General features: G+C 40.3%; 1 protein-coding gene across 1 annotated transcript; it reads left to right on the top strand.

The window, feature by feature from the left end:
• Positions 1–4,556: 4,556 nt before the first annotated feature.
• Positions 4,557–9,253, top strand: LOC107301094 (MOB kinase activator 1B-like; the record flags this gene model as incomplete). Its single annotated transcript, XM_015830358.1, has 2 exons — positions 4,557–4,723; positions 9,156–9,253. Coding segments are annotated over 2 exons (265 nt in total), but the record flags the coding sequence as incomplete, so codon positions are not given.
• Between the last annotated feature and the right edge of the window lie 45 nt (positions 9,254–9,298).

Genomic DNA, 9,298 nt, shown 5'->3' with positions numbered 1-9,298 from the left:
CCATGGGTGTGGGACAAACCTCCGTTTCAAAACAAAACCTTTTCATTAAGTTTGTAAGGAAGCATCGATGTTTTGTTATTACATCCAACAATTATTTCAGAGGCATTTGATCCCTTCAGTGTTGTTTTAGCCTTTGCAATCACATACCGATATACAGTATTGTACACTCTTGAGATCTCATTTACCAACTTTATGGATAAATCCACTCTTTTATTTCCTATCCTTTCTAAATGGATTTTGTGTGTGGGGTTTTTTTCCTTTCAGGGGTGTAATTTTGGCTCAGTCAGGGAATATTGAGTTATTTATAAAAGTAATAGAAGTGTATAAAAATGACAGTTTTTTAAAAAATAAATTATTTGAGGGAAGCCTAATATTTTTAGGGTAAATATGGCATAATAAGTAATGAGGTTGTTATAAAATTTATGGATGACACTGAGAAAGTATATGGTCAGCTATTTTTCTCACTGGATGAATTAAAAGGTGACCGGCAGACAAATAGCATATTTTTTATAATGTTTACCAATTCACATAATTCTCTGCTGTAATAGTCAGCAGCTTACAGAATTTTAAAAAGGGATTTGACAGATTCAATATGAACCAGTTTATGGAATGTTTTCCCAAGTTGTCTAAGTAAGATCGTATTTTATCTTGTTTAGTAACTCCCTTTCTTTATCTTGGATGTTCTCCAGATGTTTCGATTTTAGTCTCCAGATATCTCAGCATTAATTCTGGGAGTTGAGGTCAGCATATCTGGATATTGCTTAGAATGATGAAGGCTGAATTCAATAGTCTTAAAGGTACAACAATGTAGAATTTCAGACATATTTTCATTCTTTAATGATAAATTACTTTTTGTTCAAAACAAGTAAACAATATTTTATAGTCGCCTTACTATAAAAGCTTAATGTTGCTTTTTTTTAGTTTTGGAGACCACACTATTACTTATATAGTTCAGTTATGTCTTACTTTTTGTTGGATTGCAGGTAATTTTTTTTTTAAATCAGAGGTACTTTTCTTAACACTTGTACAGCTGTTAACGAAGTGAACTTGCCTGCTCATCAGAGGAAGTTTTTTGTCTTTACTTGTATATGAGTGATGAAGTAATAGGGAAAATACACGGTCACAGATATGTGAATTTTCATAACTGGGGTTTAAATAAAATTCTGAATGCATTTTTTTTACCTATTTTATGTCCGGAAGCCGAATAGTCTGGAATGTGCCGTAAGCCGCTAAATATATGCACAAACTTTGTGCAGAAAAATGTGTTTTCCTCATAACTTGCTTTAAAGTGTCAGCCAAAAAGTGGAAGTATGGCCTTGAATATGTAATTTAGGAAGGGGGAGTAAGCAGTGGGGAGGTACAAGTTCCTGTTATCCGTATGGTAAAAGAGGAAGTAGACAGCATTGCTTTAACAAACATTTCAGACCTTCAAAAAATGTTGAAGGACCCTGCATTTGTCATTTCACTGGGAATGAGAATAAAACTGACACTTTATTTATTATTTATTATTTAAATTTATATACCGCCCTATCTCCCTTACGGGACTCAGGGCGGTGAACAGGCAATAATAAAAATCACAATAAATATTAAATAAAAAGCCTGCTCTAAAATACCCCATATAAAAACCCCTATCAAAACACAATCAAAACTACGCCAGGCCGGCCGCATGGAATAGATGGGTTTTCAAGGCTCGGCGGAAGAGGCGCAGGTCCGCAGTTGTACATAGGTCGGGGGGTAGGTCATTCCAGAGGGCAGGAGCTGCCACAGAGAAGGCTCTCCCCCTGGGGGTCGCCAGCCGTCATTGACTGGCCGACAGCACCCTAAGGAGGCCCTCTCTGTGGGAGCGGACTGGTCGAAGGGAGATATTTGGTAGGAGGCGGTCTTGCAAATACCCAAGTCCATTGCCATGGAGCGTTTTAAAAGTTGTTACTAACACCTTGAAGCGCACCCGGAAGGCCACAGGCAGCCAGTGCAGCTTGCGCAGGAGAGGTGTTACATGGGAGTATCTAGAGGCCCCCAAAATCCCCTTCAACTTCCTTGAAGATTTGGCTTCTATTAAAAACTAAAAATAAGATACTCCAGTTGAAATAAATCTGTATTTCTTGCTTGCTTTCAAAAGAAAAGCATAGGTCTAGAAACATATAGTCTCCATACATTGGACAGATAACCTAAAATACATCTCCTATCTAGAATCATAGGAAGTTAAACCTGCCTATAGTTGTTTTCTTTCAGAAATGATTTGGACAAGCCTGTTAACCCAGCATTTATGGGGTAAGCCCTTGTTCAGAATAAGATTATATCTCAGAATGCCTATTACAGTGCCTTTTTTCCTCCCTTTTAAATAAACCCTTACCTTTTTTAAATTGGTTCTGAAGCCTTATTGATTTTATTGTGTCATACTTAAAGCCTATTGTAAAAAATGTTCTGTAAATCACTCTAGACCAGTGTTTCTCAACCTTGACAATTTTAAGGCATGTGGACTTCAACTCCCAGAATTCCACAGCCAGCAATGCTGGCTGTGGAATTCTGGGAGTTGAAGTCCACATGCCTTAAAATTGTCAAGGTTGAGAAACACTGCTCTAGACTTTCCTAGCAGCAAGAACGGTGTGGAAATGAAATAAACATATCTTTAAATAGTGCTACTATGCTTCTCCAGTCTAATACCTTTTCTCAAAATTAAACACAATAACAATAACAGAGTTGGAAGGGACCTTGGAGGTTTTCTAGTCCAGCCCCCTGCTCAAGCAGGAGATCCTATACCATTCCAGACAAATGGCTGCCCAGTCTCTTCTTAAAAACCTCCAATGATGGAGCATCTACAACTTCTGAAGGGAAGCCATTCCACTAGTTAATTGTCCTCACTGTTAGGAAATTTCTCCTTAATTCCAGGTTGCTTCTCTCCTTGATTAGTTTCCATCCGTTGCTTCTTGTCCTATCTTCAGGTGCTTTGGAGAATTGGTTGACCCCCTTCTTCTTTGTGGCAGCCCCTCAAATATTGGAAGACTGCTATCATGTCACCCCTAGTCCTTCTTTTCATTAAACTAGACATGCCCGATTCCTGCAACTGTTCGACATATTTTTAGCCTTCAGTCCCCTAATCACCTTTGATCCTCTTCTCTGCACTCTCTCCAGGGTTTCAATGTGCCCAGTTCCTTTCTCTTCTCAACTGTCTCCAGTCATTCTTATCAATCTTCTTCTTGTGTATGCTTCATTTTTGTTCTAAAAGCTCAAGCTTTAGGAAACATAATTTGAGAAGGAGGTACCCATTTTTAGGGTGATAAGAAGCTTTCCTCTTCTAATAATGCTGTTTTGATCTACAGTAGGGTTTTTTTTTATGGATGTGAAAGTTGGACCATAAGAAAGGCTGAGCAACAAAGAATTGAGGCCTTTGAACTATGGTGCTGGAGAAGACTCCTGCGAGTCCCTTGGACTGCAAGGCGTTCAAACCGGTCAGTCCTAGAGGAGATCAACCCCAACTGCTCTTTAGAAGGCCAGATCCTGAAGTTGAAACTCAAGTACTTTGGCCACCTAATGAGAAGGAAGGACTCACTGGAGAAGAGCCTGATGCTGGGAAAGATGGAGGGCAATAGAAGAAGGGTACGACAGAGAATGAGGGGGCTGGATGGAGTCACTGAAGCAGTAGGCGTGAGCTTAAATGGACTCCAGAAGTTGGTGGAGGACAGGAAGACCTGGAGGAACGTTGTCCATGGGGTTGCGATGAGTCGGACACGACTTCACAATTAACAACAACAACAGGGTTTTTTTTTTAAAGCATAGGTCTGTGGTAGTCCTCAACTTACAATCATTTGTATAATGACCCTTTGAAATTACAATACTGAAAAAAAGTGTCCAGTTTTCATTGCAGCATCCCCACTGTCAGGTGATCAAAATTTTGGCTTCCAGCAATCAAGGTCAATAGGAGAAGCCAGATTCGCTTAGTGACCACACCATTCACTTAACAACTGCAGAGGTTTGCTTAGCAGCTGTGACAAAAAGGTGGCAAAATGGGTCCGTACTCACTTAACAACCTGCTTAGCAACGAACATTTTGGGCTCAGTTGTGCTTGTAATTTAAGGCCATGTGTTTCCAGGCAACAAAATATTGCCATCTCAGAACATTGAAATCTTGAGGGGATTTGACAGTCTTACGGATAATTGTTTTAATCAGGTTTTTATTATTATTATTTAATTGGGGGGGGTTTGTGGGTGCCATCCAGGTTGGATGCAACAATGCTGACCTCCTGGGGGGGACATTAATCCTATTTATCCACATGTAGCTCTTTATAATGCTTGGGGGGGGGATGTTTTTTAACCAAGAACGTGTGAGACTAGATCAGGGGTCTTCAAACATGGCCCTTTTATGACTTGTGGACTTCAACTCCCAGAATTCCTCAGCCAGGCACGCTGGCTGAGGAATTCTGGGAGTTGAAGTCCACAAGTCATAAAAGGGCCGAGTTTGAAGGCCCCTGGACTAGAACTGAAGATCCTTGTCAAATTATTTCTCTGCTTCTAGTGCTCAGCATTCTCTGAAGCCAAAATATCCTTTTCCCTTTTCAGTGGTAGCCGCTCTTCTAAAACTTTTAAACCAAAGAAGAACATTCCGGAAGGCTCCCACCAATATGAGCTGCTGAAACATGCGGAGGCAACTCTTGGGAGTGGCAACTTACGGATGGCTGTTATGCTGCCTGAAGGCGAAGATCTAAATGAATGGGTTGCCGTGAACAGTAAGGAGTCTGCCTTTGTTCTGTATATGTTTTCAGCACTGATGCATGAGGAAAGCACTTTTTTTTGTCTTTAATGGAATCCATTTCTCCTGGAATTGGTCAACCAGGCATCTAAAGAACTTAAAAATTTGATTAAAGGACAAAAATACAAATTGGGAATAACCACTTCCATTTTAAACATTCTTTCAGATGTACTTGCTCATCCCACCATTTGCAGTTTGGGAGCTGCAGATCCTTAAATGGCTATTATACAGGATATTGTATAATATAAACCAGGGGTGGGCAACCTTGGCTCTTTTATGACTGGTGGACTTCAACTCCCAGAATTCCTGAGCCAGCATGGCTAAGCTTGGAAACTCTCCCTTTCCCCTCAGCATGGCTGGCTCAGGAATTCTGGGAGCTGAAGTCCACCAGTCATAAAAGAGCCAAGATTGCCTACCCCTGAATTATAAATGAATCAGTTGAGAATATTGATAAATCATTATTATTGTTTTCCTCTAATGTAAGGCCACAGTAATAATGAGGTGACAATAAGGACATTTCCCCAAGTCATGGGATGTTTGCATAGAAAGGAGATTTTTTTCCCCACAGAAACCTAATCTATATGTCTGCCACACTAAGAAATTTTCAGTCCACGTGTTAATAGTCTTCTCTGTCATTCTGAATAACAGGTTGTGCATGAAACAGAAAATTTATTTTGTTTTAAAAGTCAGAACAAAACTGCCTCACTCAATTCTTTCCAGCGCAGTGATTGAGTTGGTTGTGTTTTATTGGGACGAAACTCAAAGTGACTTAAAGCTTTTCAGTCGTGGAATATGTCCATTTGGCTTTGTGCACAGATCACTTAAAACAAGTCAATTTTAAGGATGGTCTACTCATTTCAAGCTTGTTTTCTATGGCAGACACATTATAAATATTGAGATTTGAAACGACTTTGGTTCTGACATTGACATTCTTGGAAGATTTGAGCTTGAGCTCAGAACATTAATAGTGGCTGTGTTGAGCTCAACTATTAGTAACTCAGAATGCTTGCACCGCAATTCATTCAGCTGCAGATTAAATTTCTACAGGTACTCCTTGACTTACGACCACAATAAAGCGCAACATTTCTGTTGCTTAGTGAAACGTTTGTTAAGAGAGTCTTGCCGCATTTTATAACCTTTCCTGCCACCGTGGTTAAGTGAATCACTGCAGTTGCTAAATTAGCAACACAACTGAGCCCAAAATTTCTTTTGTTAAGAGAGACATTTCTAAGTGAATTTTGCCCCATTTATTATCTTTTCTTGCCACGGTTGTTAAGGGAATCACTGCAGTAATTTAGCAACACGGTTGTTAAGTGAATCTGGCTTCCCCACTGTCTTTGCGTGTCAGAAGGTTGCAAAAGGTGACCACATGGCCCCAGGACACTGCAACCGTCATAAATATGAGTCAGTTGCCAAGTGTCTGAAGTTTGATCACGCGGCCATGCAGATGCTGATACGGGCGTAAGTGTGAAAAATGATCATAAGTCACTTCAGTGCCGTTGTAACTTTGAACGGTCACTAACGGAGCTGTTGTAAATCGAGGATCACAAGTCTGTAATCAGAAAATGATTCTTCTCTGGCTAACTAAACTGCCAAATAAAGTATTCTCCCTCCCCCCAGTATAAATGAGCCCTCCCTTTTTATTTATTTTACAATGTTTGTAAACCACTCATCATCATGAATCTGGATGACGAACAACCTAGCACAGGGGTAGGCAACCTTGGCTCTTTTATGACTCGTGGACTTCAACTCCCAGAATTCCTGAGCCAGCCATGCTGAGGGGAAAGGGAGAGTTTCAAAGCTGAGCCATGGTGGCTCAGGAATTCTGGGAATTGAAGTCCACGAGTCATAAAAGAGCCAAGGTTGCCTACCCCTGACCTAGCGCAAAGGTCCCAGAAAGTGTGTGGTTTTGTGTGCTGCCTGCATCCCACGGATGGGGCTTTGCTTGTTTGTGTGGACCAGTTGCTGGCATGCTGCGGCCCGGTACTGGTCCACGGGCCAGGGGTTGGGGATCCGTGACCTAGCAAACTGTAACGGAATAAAAGCACTACAGCCCAAAGTTGGTTTAGAAAATGGTTAAAAGTAAACAGGAAACTAAAACGAAGGCTATTCAGGTGGTCTTCAACAACAGAAATGTTGTTCTGCTTTAAATTTGTGGCAGGACAATTTGATAAGGCACATTTGTGCAGCAAAGATTAAGCTTCTCCTTTCTCAATTCTGCTGGAAATGAAGCTGGCTTAAGAAACGGTGGTCTGGATTCAATCTGTTCCTTGGTTTTGGCAGCAATGCCAGCCAGATGTTCTGTCTGGACCAATGTTACCATGGTTCCTGATTTAGTTATTTTTAGCTGAAATATACCAAAGGAAATACAATAAACAGAACTAATATTAATAATGTACCGATTCTACAGCAAAAGAAAGAAAGAAAAGAAATCAACACGAGTCAATTCATTTAAATAAAACTAAAAAAAAGGCCCATATAATATAATTGGATTTCCCAGTTGGTGAATTCCCCTCGTTTCCCCCCCTTCCTACTCATGCTTTTAAAGCAAGGATTAGTCATGTTTCTTTGTGGACATGTGGTCTCCATTTACTTGTTTCCACCATGGTTTACTAGTCTCACAAAAGACGGTAGGCAGTTTTACCGTTCTTGCTTTCACTTGCGCTTCGCGCTTTCACTGAGTAGGCCGTCCTCAAAACTGACTGTTTTAAGGGATCTGTCTACAAAGCCAAATGGGTATTTTCCACGAGCGAAAACCTTTGAAGTCGCTTTGAGTTTTGTTCCAATGAACTGGAACAGGTCTGTTCAGGTTTACCACTTTTCCTATTCCATCATCATCGGATTGACGAAAGGGAAATGCAAAGACTATTCGACCACGTATTGGTCATCACTTTTATTTTTTGGGGGGGAAAAATAAGGGTTAATCACTTCTTAATTTATAAGCCTTTTTCTTCATTATAAGCCAGGGGCTTCCCTTGCTTGTCGCTTACAAAAACAGCCAAACTTGCAGGGACCATCAAACGAAAGGAACAAACTTCGTTATCGCAGAATAGAATATTATCCCTGTCGTTCTTATTTTTCCCTAGCTTCTGTACTTTCAAAATGGGAATTGATCTAGATGATAGATGATAGATAGATAGATAGATAGATAGATAGATAGATAGATAGATGATTGATAGATAGATAGATAGATAGATAGATAGATAGATAGATAGATAGATAGATAGATAGATAGATAGATAGATAGATAGATAGATAGATAGATAGATCAGAAATGAGGAGGTGATAAGCCGCCTGGGAAAGCCAAGGGAAATCATCAAAACAATTAAAAAACGAAAATTAGAATATTTCGGACATCTGATGCGACACCCAGAAAAATACGGCCTACTCCATTTAATCCTCCAGGGAAAGATCGAAGGCAAACGAGGTCCAGGCAGAAGAAGAACATCGTGACTTCAAAATCTAAGGGACCGGTTTGGACAAAACTCAGCAGCACTTTTTCGTGCGGCTGCTGATAAAAACAGGATCGCCAACATGATCGCCAACGTCCGATAATGGATATGGCACAAGAAGAAGAGAGAGAGAGAGATAGAGATAGAGATAGATAGAGATAGATACTCAGTTAACGCATTAATTGATGCAGGGATGCATTTTGCAACGGTTTTGAAAGCACCGGTTCTTCCGGAAAAAAAAAATGGAAAATTTGCAAGAGCAAAACGAGGGCAAGCCACTTTATTTAATATATCAATAGCTTTCTGCTTGAGTGATAGAGGGGTAGTTGAAAGCATGAAGGATCTCTGGCAGCTTTAGAAAGGATTTGCTCGGCCTATGCCAATGTGAATTCAATCAGAAATTTTGGGTCTTTAATGTCCAAGTAAAACATTCATTCCAACCGGCTTCATTAATTTATCCTTGGTTTGCTAACTTCTTGAAGAGATGCAACCGCAACCTGAATTCCATGCCAGCAAAAATACACTTTGGGATAGAGCTGCAATGTCTGCTTTGTATTGTGGTGGGGGTTTTTTTTCCCTCCTCTTCCCCTGAAAAAACCTTTTACAGTACACAACTCATATAATTACCACTGGGCCAATGTGAGGGGAAGGGAGTTTATGGACAGGACTGGAATTTTGGAGAAATCTGTGACGGGCACTTTATTTTAAGCAAATCTAAATCTTGTACTCGCAATCGTGTGAGGATTTCTATCCCGATTCTTGAGCTTTCTAAAAACATTGGGTGTATTTCAGACGGCCATTTTCTGTGGAATCTGTGGTGGTCAGTTCTGCTGAAAAAGACACAGGATATTGTCTAGTTTGCACGGGGTGTGTGTGTGTGTGTGTGTGTGTGTGTGTGTGTATTTTCCCCTAGTTAGTAGTTGCTTGCTAAATGGAATGTTCTTTTTTCTTTGATAGCTGTGGACTTCTTTAACCAGATCAACATGCTTTATGGGACAATTACAGACTTCTGCACAGAGGAGAGCTGTCCAGTGATGTCTGCAGGGCCAAAGTAAAAATGTCATCCGTACTTAACTTGTGGCAGTCAAAATACCCGTGTT

Source organism: Protobothrops mucrosquamatus, unplaced genomic scaffold, assembly GCF_001527695.2.
Source record: "Protobothrops mucrosquamatus isolate PMUCROS unplaced genomic scaffold, P.Mucros_1.0 scaffold9983, whole genome shotgun sequence".
In the NCBI taxonomy this organism is placed as follows: domain Eukaryota; kingdom Metazoa; phylum Chordata; class Lepidosauria; order Squamata; family Viperidae; genus Protobothrops; species Protobothrops mucrosquamatus.
The sequence above is the reverse complement of the archived record's forward strand: the minus strand, read 5'-3'. Positions and strand labels throughout refer to the sequence as shown.